At 30.0% G+C, this 20,883-nt stretch overlaps 2 protein-coding genes across 4 annotated transcripts; both read right to left on the bottom strand.

Annotated features, from left to right (window-relative positions):
- Window positions 1-4,407: 4,407 nt before the first annotated feature.
- On the bottom strand, window positions 4,408-8,967 carry LOC107428826 (disease resistance protein RPV1-like). 3 transcript variants are annotated; one of them, XM_016039417.4, is made up of 5 exons: window positions 8,401-8,967; window positions 6,967-8,062; window positions 6,558-6,833; window positions 5,302-6,453; window positions 4,408-5,222 (listed from the first exon to the last, which is right to left on the bottom strand). In XM_016039417.4, the coding sequence occupies exons 1-5, from the start codon at window positions 8,919-8,921 to the stop codon at window positions 4,530-4,532; spliced, it is 3,738 nt and encodes a 1,245-aa protein (XP_015894903.4). In that variant the 5' UTR covers window positions 8,922-8,967; the 3' UTR covers window positions 4,408-4,529. The 3 variants fall into 3 exon arrangements, with proteins under 3 accessions (XP_015894903.4, XP_024934432.3, XP_048319175.2); XM_025078664.3 differs by having other exon boundaries at window positions 8,432-8,566; XM_048463218.2 differs by having other exon boundaries at window positions 6,967-8,040; window positions 8,401-8,554.
- A 2,324-nt stretch (window positions 8,968-11,291) lies between these two features.
- LOC107428830 (UDP-galactose/UDP-glucose transporter 3) lies at window positions 11,292-14,184 on the bottom strand. The gene is made up of 7 exons (XM_016039422.4): window positions 13,919-14,184; window positions 13,411-13,508; window positions 13,188-13,318; window positions 12,632-12,662; window positions 12,280-12,383; window positions 12,009-12,130; window positions 11,292-11,771 (listed from the first exon to the last, which is right to left on the bottom strand). The coding sequence occupies exons 1-7, from the start codon at window positions 14,020-14,022 to the stop codon at window positions 11,363-11,365; spliced, it is 999 nt and encodes a 332-aa protein (XP_015894908.2). The 5' UTR covers window positions 14,023-14,184; the 3' UTR covers window positions 11,292-11,362.
- Between the last annotated feature and the right edge of the window lie 6,699 nt (window positions 14,185-20,883).

Genomic DNA, 20,883 nt, shown 5'->3' with positions numbered 1-20,883 from the left:
AGCATTTTTATTAGAATTTATTTTTGCACAAATCCCTTAGGTCCAGCTCATTTCTAGCGTCTGGAAAATTTTTTGCTTGGTGGAAAAAATTTCCTCCTGTCGGAAATCAACTTTCTCTTATTGAAAATCAAGTTCATAATCCAGGATTGATCCACGGACATCAACTTGATCTCTAAATTGAATTTTATGAACTACAATAGCAAGAAATGTAGCCTCAATAAGTGTAGGTTCGGAAACTTATGGTAGACTAACACTAATTAGAGGACGAGCAAAAGATAGATAATTACTTCCACTATCCGAAGCAAATACTGTTTCATAAACTTTTCTAGCTACATGTTCAACTTTCGAAATTATCTCAACTTACAATGGAGGTCGCATCATTGCCATCCCTTCATTCCTGACTCATTGAAGAAAACAATTCACATCTTTATCATTGCGTATTTCTATAGGATCCAACTTTTTTGTATATTGTCCATATATCCATTTTAACTTTAGCAAATATTCATTTCGATCTATCTAAATAGAATTGAAAATTCCATCCTCTAATTCTGATTTTATGTAGCATTTGTCGACGGAAACTAACATATTTTTACCATTTTGATATTCTTAATGACTACCATTATTTCGCACCAATGTTCTATCATATAAAACCACAATTATAATATCATTATCTTTCATTTCACTACAAAATTAAATGAATAACGTTAAACTAAATTAATAAAATTATAAAAGTATGAATAATACTAAATAAATATATTAACTGTCTCAAAAAAATCGATTTTGTTTTTTTCCCCCTAAATATAACATTTTCCTACTGGTGAAAAACTAGCTAAAACTGACAAACTGGTGGAAATGGCAGAAGTTTATCTTTTTTGTCAATTTTCTCATGCTTTTACTGGTTTTTGCAATTTTTCATATCTACAAAAATTTTCACCCATTTTTATACCATATGTAACCTAAATATTTTTAAACTCAAACATAACAGCTCATAAATTAATTTATTACATATCCACATTAATATAAATTCGTTTAACATAATAATGTAGAATTTAAGAGAAAGAAAAAAGAAAAAAATTTTACATGTCAAGGAGAACAAGCTCGAGTGATAATGTTTTTTTTAGGTGAACTGGTGTGTATTTGAGAAAGGAGGAAAAAGGAAAAGAGAAAAAAAAAATATATATATATATATATATATATATATATATAAATGTTTGGTAATTTTCAATTTTAGCCAAAGATATTTTTGTCTATAGTTAGCTTTTTTTTCAAAAAAAAATTTGTTTTTGCTATTTTTCCAGTTTTAATCGGGCAAATGGCTATTTTAAAAAACAAATCCTTCCTAATTTGTATATTTCATTTAGATCCTTTTGGTTATGTTTTTGTTACAGATGCTATAGTCTTAAAAAATTATCATTCAAATTCTATTTGTAAGTCTTTTTACAGTGAAAAACTATTATTGTATTTTACAATATTATTCAATCATAAAATATTGATTTTTAATTTTTTTATGGTTTTTAATTGTAAAATTAAATAGAAAAATTTGACAAATGAACTTATTTTGATAAATATAAAAAATTAAAAAGAAATTAATGATAATTTTTTAAAAGCATGAAGTTTAATTGTTATGATAGAAAAAGTGAGGTGTTGATGTAAAGTAATCAACTTTCACTACTCTGTTTTTGTTCCCAATAAAAAAAAAAAAAAATTACATTTAGACAATCTCAGTTTTACTATGAATATACTTAAACACCAAGTTTTTGGAGTATTATCATTAACATTTTTTTTCAGTTAATTTTTACAATTAAAAGACTATGAATGTCAAAAGTCAACATTTTATAATTGAATAATACTTTTAAAACACAATTGTATCCCTTAACTATTATAATTAACTTTAAAAAATGATAAATATAATCTAAATGATAATTTTTCAAAAGCATAGGATCCAACCGTAATTAGGACAAAATTAAAGACTATAAATGAATATTTTTTTTCTAAAAAACCAAAAAAAGAAAAAAAAGAAATTGTGGTCTCTGAAAAATTTGTTATTCAGTTCCACAGCTAATTTGAAATCCAAAAAGAAAAAAGTTTAAAGTCAGCATGTATTACTTCTCGGCTTGGATAAAGATTGTAATTAAGGTATGCCAAAATATTTTTGAATAGTGAAGGATTTCTATTACATCAACCAATATTTGAGTATCATCTAAAGTTTGAACCATTGAACCTTATGGTTAAAATAATAATATAACAATAGTGATGCGTCCGAACACACCCCCCCCCCCCCCCCCCCCCAAAAAAAAAAAAAAAAAAAAAAACACACACACACAGAGAAGGACAAAAAAATAAAATAAATACTAACTGAACTCATAGTAGTGGGAAAAGGGAAAAGCAAAAAAGAAAAAGAAAATTTTATGAAGGTTTAATATATGTAAAATTTCAAAATTGTTACAGAGCCTTTTCACATGGGCTTTATCTTCTTCTGCAATCTCCGGACTCTGGAGCTTCCTCCCCTTGAGGTAAATCTGATATGATAACCCAGAAAAGACCATTACAACGCAATCCCATTGCTTTGTTAACAAGGGATTGCCACTCAAAAGCAAAGACACCATAATGCTAACAAACTTGCGGGTAGAGGTAATGGTAGTGTTTGTAAGGGAACCAAAACGAATTATGGTTAAGAAGATAAAATTCTGGCTAACTGTGCCACAAAGGCTACAGAGAAAAAAAATGTCCCATGCTGCTTCTGGATGCTGCTTGCAGAATTGGACTGCCTCGAATTTGCTTCCATGTGGCCAGCGAAACATGTAGATAATGTTGTAAATGGTATCCCATAAATTCATTCTCCCAAGTATTAGTTTGCCTTTTATCATCGCCAAGGGATAGAAACTATTAGCCGTGTAGATCCTGATAGAATTGCGCCGTGCTTCTTGAAACTATTGTTATCAAATGTATGGATTTCTACTGTTAAATACAATAACATCAAATACATACATATGAGAAAAAAATGATAGAATAACCTGTTAAATTTTAGTCGAGGCAAGAATTTGATTCTTTGGCCGTAAGACAATTTTCGCCTCTCATTGGTGTTCAACGGATTGATAGATGGTGAATGTCTCCCAATATACAACGACTATTTTCTGAGAATAGTAACACTCCAAAATTCTCAAAACAGCTATGTGTTTTCACTCTCTCTCTCTCTCTCTATTTTATAAATGAATGATGCAAAAACAAAATTAACGAATAGTTCTTTCTATTGTTATGTTTCAGTCGTAGAAATATATTAATTGTTATAGAAAAGATTGCATCTATATGAAGAAATCCAATGCTTCAAAATATACGAAGCGTTAAAAGTTACTTCGTTTCCAATAATAGATATTTTTTTGTTTCCAATAATAGATACATTTCCACTCTGAAAATGTATTCTTTCACTAGAATATAGTTTCTATTATTTTATTTATTATTTATTTATTTGTTAAAATAAAACTTGAGTATTTTAAGTATTATGGTAACCAAATAAGTAAATAAATAATATTTATAATTTCTATTCACAAAATTCCAACAGCTATCTCTTCCCTCACATTCAGATCCTTACCTGCATTTCCAAAAGATAGCTTTAACATACAGGAACGAAATGACAAAACAGAATACCTTCAACGTAGTTCAAGGAAGATTTAAAGCAGATTTGAGAGAAATATGAGAGAAGAAAGAGGTACTTCACTTCGTTTTATACAAGTAATGTTAGAGCAGGTGAAGCTCGATCGTTGGCCAGTTTGCGCTAGCCGATCAAACTGAAATAAGAGCATCCTGTTGATTCCTTGTCATTATATTGGTAAAAAGCTTTCCAATGATTCACGATAGCTGCTTCAAGATATAGTAAACTTGATGAAACCTTTGGAATTTTTTTAAATTTTTAAGCAACTTTCTATACATGTTACTAGAAAGAAACTCAAGGCTTTTTTTCATGAAGCAAAGTGTAAAGATCAAAGACCCACAAGATCTTCAATTGGCATATATATGCAGATCTTTGAATGCTGTTGTTTCTAAATAAAGTACTTCTAAGCATTCCATCTTTTTCTCCAATTTCTGGGAGGCTTTTGGAAGTCTAGTAAACTTTAACTTAGAGCTACTTGGAAGCCTCCTAAGATTGACAAATAATATCAGACTCAAAGTGACAAGCTTGTTAAGAAATCCTACACAGTGATGAACCTAAAAAAAACTTGTACAATGATCAATAGTAAAACTCTATGCAGTCATAAGATGGTCGAAAAATCATTTTCTCCTAAGAATTCACAGAAACTGAGATTCATAAGTTAAAAATTTTTGAATACCTGCCAAAAATATGGAATAATACAAAAATTAAAATAAGTTTTAGACAAAATGTAAATATTAGTTGAAAACAAACGCCAAGTCTAGAGGATTCATTTGTCATTAAAATTGTTTAGATTGTAATGAACTTAATTGGTGCATCATAATTACAATATACACAGCCAATTCATATCCGCCAAACCTTTTCCTTTGTCTTTAGTAGTACTTCAACTTTCCATTGTTGGCTGAATATTAGTTGACTGTTTTTGCTTCATATTCTGATCTGTCACAGTCTCTTTGATCCTCAAGGGTTCACAGTACCTTTTCTGCTGCGGAAACCAACAGGATTCAGAGTCTTCATAAGTGTTGTAGACAGCAAAACTTCTCTTACTTGGTTGACTTCCTGAATTCTGAAACGGACAAGCGACTTTAATCTCATCTTCATCCCATAGAATGTGGATTCCACATTTAGAGATTACATTCTCAATTCGTTCCTTAAGAATTGCTGAAAATGTGACCTTATATCTGTAACGAATTCCAAATGGAAGCTCTGAGAGGCAAATAAAATCACCAGGGATATAGTGAAGCCACATGTGACCTGACTTTACTGAAATGAATGTCCTTGGATTCAAATTTTTATGCTTGTTTGAGTCGAATGACAATGCATGAAATAGATACGAAGCATGCTCTGTGTCAAGATGTAATGAAAACGTTACTGCTACACAGTCAAATTCAAAAACAGCACATATAATTATCCCTTTCACTGTTTTGAATTTGTTGGAATGAACGATGAAGTTAGATGTAAAACACCATTTATGAGATCCTCCACAAGAAGTTGTTATGGACTGCTGTTCCAATTTATTGCTAAACCAGTGTGGTATATCATGTCCAGAGAGTATAACTTGGATTTCGGAGCACTTCTGCTAAATCAAATGAAAATCATAATTTTGACATTAAATGGAGAGAGAGAGAGAGAGAGAGAGAGAGAGAGAGAGAGACCTTATTCGGTATGATGTTAGCCGTGGCATTTTTATGAGTATTGAGTGATTTGCAACCACTTGCAAACAAAAATGCTACATTTCCCGGAAGCTCTGGAATTTCTTGAAGGAATTCGCAATTATTCAAATCAACATACCAGAGTTTTGCAAGCCTGCGAATAGATGGAAGGCTAACAAACTTGTTTTCAGCTAGATTTAACTGTTCTAGATTGTTAAATCCACTAGAAGTAACAAGGAAATCAACTTCTGATATATTACATTTTTGAAGATCAAGGGACTTTAACATGGGAAAGGGAAGCCTCAAACTTCTACCAGGAGCAACTTTAATGACATCAGGAAGCAACTCAAGACTTGGGAACATTTCATCACTATTTGAAAAGAATATGCTCTTTGGAAACTTTGAGAGCTTTGAGCAACCACCAAGACCAAGATGCTCAAGTTGATGCAGCTTATAGATGCTACTAGGAACATGCTCGAGTTTTTTACAGGAGGCAAAATTCAAGATTTGAAGCGAAACAAGATTACCAATTGAAGATGGTAGCTCTCTTATAGCAGTACCAGATAAGCTGAGTCTCTTTAAATTTTTCATTTCCACAACAATATTGGGGATGCTTTCAAGACTAGAGCAGCCTGTGAGATTCAATGTTTCAAGGTATCCTGTTAGAAGACTGCTTGGAAGAGTTATGAGGTTAGGACAAAACTGGAGGTCCAATGTGCTCAGCCTATTAAGGAATCCAACAGACTCATGAATCAGAACTAAATTTGTACAATGGTCAAGATCTAAACTCTCAAGTTTTGGAGTTGTTGAGAGGCCACTCAACTCTTTTATAGCAGTTCTAGATAAACTAAGTTTCTTTAAATTTTTCATCTTTACAACAATCTTGGGAAAGCTTTCAAGACTGGAGCAGCTTGAGAGATCCAGTGTTTCAAGATATATCGATCGAAGACTGCTTGGAGGAATCTTAAGGTTAGAACAAAACCGAAGGTCCAATGTGCTCAGCCTATTAAGAGATCCAACAGATTCATGAATCTCAACTAAATTTGTACAATAAGAAAGGGATAAGCTCTCAAGGTTTGGTGCTGTTGAAAGGTCAGGGATTTTGGTTAAGAATTTGGAGGAACTTAAATTCACAAGTTTCAGGTTTTCAAAATTCTGCAAACAAAGAGAAAGAAAACAGAAACATTATGCAAATGAGTTTCTAAGAAAATAACAATGTAACTATAAGAATCTACTAAATTCATGCCCATTAATTTTACCTTAAATCCTTCCCCAAGTTGCTGGATATTGCTATGAAGCATGCTAAGTCTGACAAGCTGTTTCGGACCAGAACTTAATGGCAATGTGGGAAACTTATATCCATGCCAATCCATTGACCTTAACCCAGTAGGAAGATATTCAATGGTTGTAGAAAGAACTACATTATGAAAAATAAGCATTCGTAGCCTTTTCATTTTTTTGAATGCTTTGGCACTCAGGTATAGGGTTTTCGGTTCAGGTAACTCCAGCTTAATGCCTTCAATTGCATTTGTTCCCTAAATAGTTCAAAGCAGAGCACGTGATGCATTAATACCTAAACCAAAAAAAGAAAAAGAAAAAAAAATTATAGGAAAAAAAGTCTACTTGTAAAGTAAAAAGATCAATTAAGCTCCTTTAAGCAACCCTTACCATATTTTCTAAGAATACATGAAAAACATCCTCAGGTAACCACAATCTACTGCGTTTGCCAACTTCAGGAGATTCTTGCCGAACAATTTGCCAGCCCATCTCCTGTATTAAGAGATGCATTCGCACTTTTCCAGACTCTATGGATATGAGAGACATATCAGTAAGAACTCCAATTCCGATGGTTGGACAAAAATTAGAAGAACTCTCAAGCAGTTTGATTACATAATCTTCGTCTTCTCCAACAAAGAAACATGCAATATCAAGAAAGATAGCCTTTTCATCATCCTGCAAAGCATCATAACTTAATTTAAGTACTCCATAAACCTGCTCATGTGGTTTCCTTTCTAAATTATCAATGGCACTTTTCCATTCAAGTTTGCTCCTACCACATAGGAAGGAACCTGTAACTACAAGAGCCAAAGGAAGCCCATTTGCATAACCTACGACACGTCTGGATAGCTCATAGTAATCTTCTATAGGTTTGTCCCCTTTAAAAGCATTCCAGCTAAGAAGTTCAAGAGCTTCATAATCATCGAGACCCTCAACCTGATATGCTAGATCAACTCCATGAATTGTTAGAAAGTGCCTATATCTAGTAGTTATGAGAATTCTACTTCCTGAGCCAAACCAATCATGCCCTCCTGCTAATGTTTCCAATTGATCTAACTGATCCACATCGTCAAGAACTATAAGTACTCTTTTGCAACTAAGCCTATACCTTATGATGTTGCTACCTCTATGAGTATTCCCAACGTTTAAGTTTCTATCCCCAAACATGTCAAACAGAATTGTTTCCTGTAATTTAACCAGCCCACAATATTGCTTCGAGGTTTCTCTAACATTTGCAAGGAAACTTGAACCTTCAAACTCATCAGCAAATCTATTGAAAGCAGCTTTAGCAATGGTTGTCTTACCTATACCACCAATACCATATATCCCAACCATTCGGACATCATTCCCTCCTCGACTTATTAATGAACCCAAATTTTCTAAACGAGCTTCTATACCAACTAAGTACTTGGCGACATACAGGGTTGTGCGATCCAATTTTCTCAAAACGGCTTCCACAATTCTCTGGATTAACAAAGATTCATCTCTGCCCATATCAAAGATTAATTTCAAGAATATGCAAAAGAAAGAATCATACATATGGATGATGAATACACTTTATTGCTCTGGCTTATCAGCTGGTCTGTATATGATTTATAGAGAATTTGCACTACAAAAATATTAAGTGGTGTTCTATATATATATATATATATATATATACACACACTTTATTGCTCTGACTTATCAGCTTGTTTGTATATGATTTATAGAGAATTTCATTACAAAAATATTAAGTGGGATTCTAAATATATATATATATATATTATATACACACACTACAACAATAATTTTGATAAATTAGAAGATAAAGATATGTATGTATACCCAATGGTTAAATGCCATCCGGATAGATTACCAGCTTTGTTCAAAGCAATCTTCCATTTGGGCAGCTTTTCTTTGTACTTCTGACTGGGATTAGCTTCGTACATGGCTAATGCCTCTCCAAAACTACCACTGTGATTTCGCACTTGGGACGGCTCAACGTTGAAGAAGATGGGCCAAACCAATTGTCCGCGTGATTCTCTACACTCCATGATCATTACAAGTTCATCCAAACACCATCTGGATGATGCATAGTTCGTAGAAAACACAACAATGGAGATTTTTGACTCTTGAATCGCTAAAGAGAGCGAGGGTGAGATTTCTTCTCCCTTTATCAGCTGGTAGTTGTCAATGAAAGCTTGAATTCCTTTGTGGTGCAAAGCTGCATGAAGATGGGCAGTGAAATTGTTGCGTGTATCTTCACCCCTGAAACTCAAGAAAACATCATGTTTCACTCTACCGGTGGAAGAAGAAGAAGGAGAAGAAAAAGCAGAAGCGGCCATTTGGGAAAGCAAGTGAGCCATTCAAAAATTGTAATAAGTAATTACTACGATAATGGGCTTCAATGGTTGTATCCCATGAAAATGGTATTATATTAAAATAATAATAATTAATAGAAGAGAATAAATTTTTTTAATATAAAAATGTTGGGTTGATAAATGATGATTTTATTTTATTTATTTATCTTTTTTCGCTCTGAATGATGTTTTAGTAAACTTCAGGAGTCGATGATATTCTTCCATAAAAATAAGGGATTTTGGCAACATTGTTTTATGAATTGTCGGTAGTTATCAATTTGCATTGTATAGTTTATGTTTAGCATTTATATCTCTAAATTTATAGTTTTTTGACAGTAACGTTTCCAAGCTAAACTTACAAATATACTTATTCGCAAATATGGCTGTTAAAAATTTACAAATTCAAAATTATAAATATTAAATATAAAATATAAAATGCAAATTACAAATCCTCTAAAAATTGATGAGGATAATAATGCTAACCATTCAATAGATAAACCATGTAAAAAGGAACACAAATTACAAAAATTTAAGGCTAGAACCCTCCCAAATCTTGTTTTGAGGAGCTTCTATTTACACAATCAGAATTTCTCCTTCTACTCAAATTTTCATGGTCAACATTTTAAAGTTGTTTGGTAATATGATACTTCAAAATTTAAAATTGTTTGGCCAACTATAACTGGATGAAAATTTAATTGTATAAAAAGAGAAATTTTGACTGTGGGAAAACCGACCCTTGCTAATTTACATAGGTTCATGTTAATGTGAGGTACCAACTTTAATTCCAAAGTTTTTTGTAAAATAAAAAGATATTGGAAATGCATCCTAAATTATATATTGTTTGACATTTTGTATATATCCTGAATTTTTTTCAAGCATTGTACATCTTTTCACTTTTCTTTGTACTTTGCACCTTTTATATATATATATATATATATATATATATATATATATATATATTTAACTTTATAACAAATTTGTCACATATTTGCCACATTGAACAGACTATGAGGGTGGAAATACAATTTTGTATAACTTAAGATCCACAATGCAAAAATTTTCAAGTAAAATGTTTAATGAAAAATCAGCAAACTTTTTGATTAATGGGATTATTATCTTTTTAATAAATTAATAATATTTTAAAGGAATGCAAATGTAAATTTTGAAAATATATAAAAAAATATCTAAATATTATAGAGATTTAAAAATAAATAAAGATTTATAAAAAAGAAGTAATCAAGTATTTATAAAGGTTAAAATAGAACTTTGAAAGATTATTTTTGTAAAGTATGTTATTTTATTTATCACATGTATTTTTTATATTTATTAATTTTTTAAAAAATACTTTAAAGATTTTTCTAATATATATTATTTTATAAAATTTTACTTTTTCCACAAAAATGATTTTTTTAATGTTTGTTCAAATTTTTATTGATCTTTATGTTTTCTTGGATATTAATTTATACATATTATAAATATTTTAAATAATAAAAAGAAAACATAAAGACCCTTAAAACGATAAAGTATTTATACAATCTTTAAAAAAAAAAAAAGGAAAATTATTATAATAAAATACATTTTTCTATTTATTACATGTACTTTTTACATTTATATTTACTATTTATGAAAAAGATACTTATAAGATTTTCTAAGTATTTTTGATAAAATTTTACTTTTCCAAAAAAAATATATATATATTTTTAATGCATGTGCAAATGTTTTTATTTCTCTCTATTTATTTATTTTTTTAAGGTTATGTATTATATCTACAGATTTTTATTTTTATTTTTGAAAAATTACATTTTAAAATTTTTTAGTTCTTTTAGAAAAAGTAGTGCTATTATTTAATAATTTTTGTATATTTTAATTAATTTTTTTTATGTAAATTTTTTTATATTTTACACCTTAAATTATACAAAATTACATTTTACATTCTTATTTTTTGCCCATGTAGTATTTTAGAAAGTTAACTGAATACAAAATACCAAACTATACATGTGTGTATTAGTACCAATATCTTTATTTTATAGTCTTTAAGAAACTTTTCATTCAGTTTCTTAGTCAATTTAGCATGCACCACTTCTTGGCTTGGATACAAATAAAGCAAAATAATTTTTTTAATTGTACTGGCAAAAAGAAAGGTATGCCAAAATATTTCTGAAGGGTAAAGGATCTATTCTATTACATTCATCAATATTCTAACTATCATTCTAAATATTTGAACCACTGAACGTTACGGTTACAATGGTAATATAACAATAGTGATGTATATCTCAAAAAAAGATAAAAATTTAAATTTAAATTTAAATTTAAAAAAAAAAAAAAAAAAAAAAAAAAAAAAAAAAACCTCATGGTGGTGGGAAAAGGGAAAGAAAAAAAAGAAAAAGAAAAATAAAATTTTATAAAGGTTAAGATATATAAAAGTTCAAAATTGTTACAAAGCCCTTTCACATGGGCTTTCTCTTCTTCTGCAATCTCTGAAGCTTCCTCCACTTGAGGTATATCTGATATGACAACCCAGAAAAGACCATTACTACGCAACTCCATTGCTTTGTTGACAAGGGATTGCCACTCAAAAGCGAAGACACCACGATGCTTACAAACTTGCGGGTAGTGGTAATGGTAGTGTTTGCAAGGGAACCAAAACGGCTTATGGTTAAGAAGATAAAATTCTGGCCAACTGCACCACAGAGGCAGTAGAGAAAAATGTCCCATGCTGCCTCTGGATGCTGCTTGCAGAATTGGACTGCCTCGAATCCACTTCCATGTGGCCAGCCAAACATGTAGACTATGTTGTAAATGGTACCCCATAAATTCATTCCCAACATTATGTCCCAAGCACTTGTCTTTGGATACCTGAACAGATATGGATCAACCTGTAAGTTTGCCTATATGAGTGGCCAAGGTTTATTTGTTCTCAACAGATTCTATAGGGTCCATCAGTTAAGATTAGCATCAAATCTACTCCATTTTGATTAACTTCGCATTTCCAGTACAATGTGTTACAGAACAATGCGGGTAATAATGTTTTGGATATTGTTACATCACTGCTTTTTCAGACCAAAAATAAAAGATAATTGCTTCTTAACATACCTTGCATTTATTGAATCTTGAGTAGCATTTGTAAACCCATCAAATGCTAGGTTCAGGAAACATAGTCCGTATCCAAGGGGTGCATTTGGATTAGCCAGCTTGCTAATAGTCTTTGAACTAGTCTGGAATCGAAACCAAAACATGCCAAGTAAGAAAAGGAACGGACAACTGATAAAACATTCGGCTCTACCACACCTGTTGATTACTACGCAATGAAAAGATTTAACAGAAAAACATTTCCACACCATGACAAAGACGATAAATTCCTAACCTTCATGAGTGCAAATGTAGATACCCCTCCAGCAACAAGGAAAGTACAAACGTACTCAGGTAATGTGTATTTTATACCATAGACCAGAGTACCCATCAGCATCACTGCAAGGTTAAATAAGGCATAGATGAATGCCTTTCGTTATTGAAAATCATTAAATTGTTCATGGGAACCATTAGTACAGTTACAATTAAATTTATGTTGCCTTTTAACTTTCTATACTGAAAAATTTGGATATCAACGAGTTGAGAGATCAAATGACATAACTTCACAGGTTTTAAAAATGAATGTTGGCGAAACTATACAATCAAGCATTAAGGAAAGGATACTCATCACTCAAAAATTATCTCACCTGGAATCATTTTTGAGGACTTTGCCAAGACCTGCAAGTGAAAAGAAAAACCTCAACTTTAAAACCATTACATTTATTAGTGTAACATTACTTAGAAATCGCACAAATCAAAGCTTTTGAGAAATGTGCTCCTGCAATATTTAGCAACATAACGAACAAACTTAAAAAAAACCTACGCAAAGCCAAAGTATAATTCAAAACACCACAGACCAGCTTAACTTGATTAGTCCATTATCCCGAATCGTAGTCTAGTCTGTAAACATTTCCCTTCTATCTAGTATAATCTCGACATGAACTTCTCTATAATATCAAATCTCTTTAGACCATGTAGTGCAATTACAACCATGATAATGATATCCTTCCTGAGAACTAATACCCTAAAGAAACCCACATCAACCAAACAAGAATAAAAGCAGCTGTGCAGAAGACAAATTCTATATACGCCATAATTTACAAGTTGGCAAAATTAATAATGCTAAATGGTTGGAATTTCTAATGATATTCTCCAAATGCCAGAAAGGGAAATTTAGACTGAGCAGATCAAGCATAAATATACCTGAGCAGGGTAGCTGATATACTTCAAGGCTTCAATTCCCATTGCCGGTCCAATTGTATTAGTAATACCAGCACTCCAGAAAGCCCACCATGGTGCACCACCATTGCTACCTCTGGACCAAAGCTTTATCACTGTTTAAAGAAATACAAAGAAGAACTTTGAGCCCCCAGTTATCCTCATTCCGAGCAGACTATATGAATTTGAATAAAACAAAAATACTCACTTATATACGACCAGATTAGACACACTACATTCTGGGCCAAGTTCAGGAAAGAAAGGTGCTCAAATCTCTTCCCATCCGGACCAAATCCCTTAGTGGACCTAATCAAACAATCATATAATTAAATAATAATTAAAAAAATCATTCACATTTAAAGTTCTATTTTTGCCCTAATTAAGCTCAATGCCAATTCACACAGAGAAAGACAAAACCAAAATTAATACAATATCAAAGCTAAAGAAAACCAAAACGGTGCCATTGTCTGAAAAATCCTCCAAAGAAAACCATTACTGGAAAAAAAGAAGGGAAAAAAAAAAAAAAAGCTCTACTTTGCTCTAATTAAGCCCAATGCCAATTCACACAAACACACACACATATAGACACACTGATAACCAAAATTAAAACAAATAGCAAAGCAAAAGATGACCAAAATGCTGCCGATTGTGTGATAAAATCCACCAAATAAAAACCAAATCTTCGGGATTCAGAGATCAAAAAGGAGAACACTTACAGAGTTTCTTGAAGAAACCCTTGGTAGATATAGGCAGACCAAATTCCGGCGACGCAGAAGACCAACACTAAAACACGCCCGAATCCAGAGCCGTGAGCTTCCATTCCAGCCCTTCAATGTCGCCGGGGAGGAGAAAAAAAAAAAAAATGCAAGCTCCGAGATCCGGCTTCTCTGTGCGTATATATATATATATATATATTGCGTAGCGAAAGAACGGAGATCAGAAGCAAAGCAAATGGAAAATTTTAGAAGCTCAACTATAAAATTTTCGTATTCTATTTTTTTTTCTTTTATTAACTGCCAAAATGCTGGTGCTACGTGGGATTATCTACGTGGACGATGTTTATTGGTCTGATGACTTCGCCTCACGCTTCTGATTGGCTGATGAAACGCGGAACCCTTCTCTATTTGGATCAACGGTGCCATTTCCCAACCCCTACGTCTCAACCATATTTCAAAATTATATAATTTTGTTCATTTTACAATTTTTTTCCGTTTTTTAAATAAAATTGTAAATAAATATCAATTTATTTTTTTAATAGATATAATTTAAATCAGGTGTTGTTTATTTTGCACACATAATTGATATTTTTTTCACTAAATAAATAAATACAATAAAAATATTCAAATCCTTCAACTATTTTCTTCCATTTTACACGTGGGCTTTTTAGAATAAAATATTATGTAAATGAAATTCCACCACTAAAATTTTATTTTTGGCATAATTCCACTACTGAACCTTTGCGTAGAGTTGACTTGGCAGCAACGATCACACTTGCACGTTAAATGGAAACCGCTTGTCCCGTTCGCGTTGTTTTTAATTAAAAAAATAATAGTTACATAACTTTTCTTCTAATTTATTTCAAAAAAAAAAAATTATGGTTTTACTTTTTGGTTTTTTATTATATTTTTATTAAATTTTCTTCAAATTTATTTCGTTAGCAATTTATTTATTTATTTATTTATTTATTATTATTATTAGTTTTTGGCTGGGAAATGGGTTTCATGGAAACCGAAAGAAAGTCCAACTGTAATAACACATTCCAGGCACCAAAAAAAAAAATGCTCAAGAATCAAATTTGCTCAAGAATCAAATTTGCCTGTATTGGAATCAAAATCAATTCTACCAATAGTTCTAGAATCTAATCCCAACTTAGCCAGTTCATGCTTCATGGGCAGCAATGTTTGGAATTCGACCAACCCAACTCAAATAACAAGAATCAAAAGCAAGCCTAAGTTATACTAATTGGGTATTTGATAAAAATGAAAATACTAAAGAAAACTGATTTTTGAAAATCAGTTTTTTGGAATTCAGTTTCCTAAAAATGAGTTTTTTGGAAATTTTTTTTACTGTGAATTGGTTAATTATAGAAAAAAAATAAAACTTATAAGTAATTAAATAAATTTATACATTAAAATGAAATGATAAAATTATATTTAAAAAAAATACGTAATATCAGTTTCTCAAGAAATTTTAGAATGACATATATTTAGTAGCATCTACTTTCCCTGTCAGTTTTCCATTTTTCCACATGACAAGATTTATTTTTCATTGGGATCAATAAATTTCTTCTCTTAAAAATTATTCAAACATAAGAAAATTTTACTTTCATAGGAAATTTTAAATTTCCACTAAATTTATCACTATCCAAACACCTCATAAAAAAAGAATTTGGTGAGATTTTGAATATCTGGATTGAAATTTTGTAATAAACCAAACTTTTGAGGGGTATATATATGGGAGGCATTTGGTTGATGTGAGCTTGAGAGGCAAGTTGAATGTGAAGGGATTTTCTATATTGGATCTATTCTTTATCGTGCTGTAACAAATATAGCACACGAGTCTTTTCTATGTTGAAAATATTACGCACGAAGTCCTGAATACATAATTGTATCATTCTTAATTACAAAATAATAATTATTATAATAGTAGTACCTTTCTTCATTGCCAAAAAAGAAAAGAAAATAATAGTACCTTTTTTTTTTTTCTTCTCCCTTTTGGTTACCGTAATATTTCTTTTTTGATTCCTCGATTGCCATAATAGTATCTTTCAAGAGTATCCCCAAAAAAAAAAAAAAAAAAAAAAAAATTCTAAAGTTGAATATTGCGTAGCCCATTCCAATTTTCTTAATAATTATATATGTCTGTCTTCTTTTTATATTTCGGGAAAAAAAAATTCTAAGCTTTATTATTATTATTATTTTGTGAATTCAACAGTAATGAAAAATTCTCCATGATCTTTTTTTTCGTTTTTTTTTTTCTCTGATCCAAGAAAATAGAACTTCTTCAATTTTATAGCAATTTTTTTATAATAAATTATATAGCCATCAACCTAACATGGCATATGTGTCCAGTATTTTATTTTGGGGCTGATTTCACTTTAGTGTTTTGTAACATTAAGAGCATCTCTAATAAAGTGCGGTTTGTAAAAATTAACATGATACATAAGTAAAATATACATTAATTTTTAAAAAAATATTTTCTAATGATAATGCATAAAATTACTATCAAGCTAATGTGGCATAGATATTAACAAAGTAAATTTCTATTTTTTAAGATTTTGTAAGACATTGTATACTTTTCATAAATGTAAATTTTTTCTAAGAAAATAAGAATTTTCTAACAAAAAAAAAGTTACAAAAAATATAATTAATTAATAATCATAAATAATTATTTATCCATACCATTGGAGAATGAGTTTTTTACTTAACTATTTATTTATATCACATAGATTTAAATATTGTCAAATTCTATACCACATACATAACAATCCATATTTACTATAATTATGAACTAAGCTTTTTTTTGTCCATATTAAAAAATTATTACCGTATAGTGATTCTCTCATCCAGCTATCCACATTCACTATATGTTTATGCCACATAAATATTAACATTATCAAATAATATGCCACATGCACAACAATCCATATTCATCATAATCATTAACTAAGCTTTTTTCATCCATATGAAAAAAAATTATTAAAATACAGTGATTCTGTCATCCAAGAATCCTACACAAAAATTTATGGGAATATTGAGTATTCTTAAAAAGATATAAATGTAGTTTGATTATGTGTGTCCTAAATAAAAATTTGTTCAAGATTTCTACATTAAAGAAAAATCAATATATACATAAACATATAAGTTGTGGAATTCCATAGGATTCCATTCAAAATTGAGTTTAAAATTAGACCATAAAAGCATTTCCAATAGTAAATATAAATTATTGTATATGCAACCTAAAATTAACATTATTTAAATTCAGGTTGTATAAATTGGTCATTAATATAATGTGCACAAAAGCTTTTTGTGACTATTAGTTAATTATATATTTAATTTTATTTTTTTTTTGGGGGGAAAAATTGATTTTCTAAGAGAAAATTAGGTTTTAGGAAATTTTACAATGTCTAACATTGCCTCTAAAAATAGATATCCATCTTAACAATATATAGACCACATTAGTTCGGTATTAATTCTATACATTACAATTTAAGAGTAATTTTTTTTAAAAATATTGTCAAGATTATAGTTTTCTAAGAGGAAAAAAAAAAAAAACATAGATAAGTTGTTATGGGTAAATTTTTATCCACCTCATCTAAACAAACTTCAAAATTTACAAACTAAAATCACAAAGTAAGATAGGTCAAAAAGTCAGTCTTTGAGAGATGCCCCAGGTCGTAATGTAATTTACTCAAGTTTAGTTACAACTAGGTTATGGAATTGAACGAGCTAGGAACAATGACATGAAGAAACATGACCTAAGAATGTGGAAGGAAACTAAAGAACTTCGAATAAGGGCCATGTCACCAAAGAAGTGTTATGGTCCAAAAGCCATCAACTTGACTCGCAAGGAAATGGACAACACTAATAAGAAAGTGCCACTCGGACCTAATTGCTAAAGCACAGTATTGAAATAAGCAAATATTTTATAATCTCTACATTGAAGAAGGCTATAAGCTGAGAGCAAATCCACTTGGTAGAGAAGTTTTAGAAAACCAATAGAAGGTCTAGTTGACAACCATCCACATGCTCACATGCCACATGGCATGCGTCCGCAAGTCCTTAGAATGAATAAAAGGGGTAAGTATGGGTCTTCAATGAAACTCTTCTCCATCACTGTCTATTGTTACTCTGCCAAATTTTTGGTAAGAGAACAGCTTGGGTTATTTTGCGTTGGCAACATTGTCGACAACCCTTGACACTTTTCTTTAATTGCAGGTTGTTTTTGGCGAGCTTCTTGTTTCTAGTGGAAGGAGCTGAGACAGGGGTGCTTAATTTTCTCCATCGGTTTGAAATTTTCAAAATTAGGTGCCCTGAAATTAGACCATGGAAGCTTCTTGATTCTATTGGTAACATAAATCATTATCAATAGTAGGAAAAAATATATATTAATACATTAGTGATTAATTAGGATTTAAATAGAACCATTGGAGATCATTTTTTGCAAGCTTTTTTAATCTTTGTGCTACATAGATAGCAATTTATGTAGTCTTCCAAACTTAAATGAGCATATCCAATTACTTGGATTGCTAAATTGTTTTTGTCACTATTGGAAAAATATTCCAACAATTTGTTATCTTCTTAATATGCAAATATACCACTTCAAACCTATAACAATTGAAAAAAAAAAAATGTGTACTAAACAAACCAAAACTACTCAAGCGATTGTTATTAATTATAGAAAATATAATAATGAACAAGTCGCTCTTGTCTTTAATATCAAAGAACTTTTGAAATAAAATTTCGACTAAAAATACTTAACTAATTATAACAGATTCTAAAAAAAATTAACTAAGTAGTCTATTATGTTAAAGTTGCACGTAAATATAAGGGATCTTTGTCAAGGCCAATGAAACTTCACTTAATATAGAAAAAGACGGTTAGCAATTTTACATGCTTCCAATGTGAGATTTTTGCAAATTCCATCTTCAAAATTTTAATTTATCTATATAACAATCATATGGTGTTCTCATCTTCAATCAATATGGGATGGATGCCTATTAATTATTCTCCTAAAAATAATTTTTCAATAAATTTAAAATATTAAGTTGGAAATTACATATTATGATCCAAATGTTCACATTGGAAAAACAAATAATCATTTAAAGAAATATTTTCTGCTGGATTTGTACAAAAACTTTGTTAAGCTTATGTGTCCCCCCCAAAAAAAAAAAAAAAAAAAAAAAAAGACATTGCAAAGGTGATTGTGTATTTTAAAAAAGTCTATAAGGTAGTATAATTTAGCAAAAAATTAAAGATCGTTCTTATCAAAAATATAATTTTTTTAAAATAAAAAAAATATATACATATTAATATTAGATAAAATCATTAGAGAATGTAATTTTGAATTAACCATCTATTAAATAGATATTATACTACATAAATCCTTTCAATTTCGATATTACATAAATTGTAATTCACATTCCCATTGCAAATGTTCTAAATATAACATTTTGATTAGAAAAACCTTATATTGCAATTTTTTATTTTCATTTTTAATTGGTTTCATCACATCCTCATCAACTCATTACTATTTATTTTTATCTCTGGGATTTTATATTACTATGTTCACCTTATGCTCCAATTAATTGTAGCCACAAACATAAATAACAATTAGGAGTTCTTACAAATGATACATCGCATCTTTTGTTAATGATATAAGTTTTGTATCAATACTCATTTCTCTAGTAGGTCTTTATTTTTTTTATTTTTGTAGATTTATATTTTTTTTTTCTCCTACATATTCAGAATTTTAAGGAATTTGATAGGTGTTGAAGATTGGATGGTATAGTATCTACAATAGGCAATGTCGGTTAAAATTTCTTCTCCAACCGGACATGTCTAGAACTTTAAATGAATTTAGTTGGTATGCCAGAAGAGGAGATGAAAAGAGAGATGCGAGAGAAGAAGCTGTGAATTGATGAGGAAAGAGGAATGAAAAAAGATTAAATTTATAACTTATACTGTCTAACAGAATTTCCACAAAGAAAGGATCTATTATACATCGTCTATTTTTTTTATTGTCATCTCACTTTAATAGACATTTTGTATTGCACCACTGGAGAATTTTTTTTTTTTTTTAAATGTTGTCTGTCCATATGATGTAGTAAAGGTTTTTTTAGATTGACAGAATTAATAAACATTCTATTGAAGATGCTTTTAGTCATTACAAATTAAAAATTGTTGTTTCGACGAGACAAGTTGATGGTAATGTCCATACTCTTTTAAATGTGTTCAAATTCGAATATCCTAATAATCAATTTAAAAAAAAGAAAAAGTGATACATATTGTATTAAACATTTTAAATTAATGTCTATCTTCTTTCTAAAACGCTTATTACACAATAGCGAAGTTCTTTTTACATTGCAAAGAAAGTTTACACAATATCATTCAAAATTATTTACCAAAAATACCATCTTTCTAATTTATTTTGTAACCAATAGCCATCAATAGCCATTGGCCACCAGTGTTAATGTCTGCCGTTGGCAAGTTACCAAAGTCGTCTTGATGGATTATGATTTGATCAAGGGTTTTGGGACAATACTTGCCCAGCCAAAACATCTTCTATTTGTTCCAAAAACCCTAGCAAATTGAGAGCAACAAAATAAAATATATTTGACTTAATGTATTTCATTGATTGCAAAATATTATTTGTTAGTTTTTAATTTAAATGTTAGTTTTGATTAGGAAACTATGAGATATTGTCTTAGTTATTTTAGTTTATCAATGTTTAGTCTAATACGGAAATTAGAATATTAGAAAACTAGGAGATCTTTTTTCTTATTTTCTTATTTTTGAATTATTTTAGTATTTTAATTTATTTATTTTATATTTTATGTTGCCTATACATAGAGGGCTTTGGATTGTAAAAAGCAGTTGATTATAAATAATATTTTGAGTTTTCTCAATTACTATCAATTTATTAGTATTATGCACAATCAACAAGATTTTGAACATCTAAT

The sequence above is a fragment of the Ziziphus jujuba genome, chromosome 12 (assembly GCF_031755915.1).
Source record: "Ziziphus jujuba cultivar Dongzao chromosome 12, ASM3175591v1".
NCBI classification, from domain to species: domain Eukaryota; kingdom Viridiplantae; phylum Streptophyta; class Magnoliopsida; order Rosales; family Rhamnaceae; genus Ziziphus; species Ziziphus jujuba.
This window is presented reverse-complemented; position numbering and strand designations above follow the sequence as displayed.

Coding starts and splice junctions, on each gene's coding strand:
- LOC107428830 (XM_016039422.4), bottom strand. CDS start 14,022: ATGGAAGCTCACGGCTCTGGATTCGGGCGTGTTTTAGTGTTGGTCTTC. Junction 12,663..13,187: donor ATATCAGCTACCCTGCTCAG/GTATATTTATGC, acceptor TTTCACTTGCAG/GTCTTGGCAAAGTCCTCAAA. Junction 12,384..12,631: donor GTCCTCAAAAATGATTCCAG/GTGAGATAATTT, acceptor TTAACCTTGCAG/TGATGCTGATGGGTACTCTG.
- LOC107428826 (XM_016039417.4), bottom strand. CDS start 8,921: ATGGCTCACTTGCTTTCCCAAATGGCCGCTTCTGCTTTTTCTTCTCCT. Junction 8,063..8,400: donor GGATGGCATTTAACCATTGG/GTATACATACAT, acceptor TGATATGGGCAG/AGATGAATCTTTGTTAATCC. Junction 5,223..5,301: donor CTAACATCATACCGAATAAG/GTCTCTCTCTCT, acceptor TTGATTTAGCAG/AAGTGCTCCGAAATCCAAGT.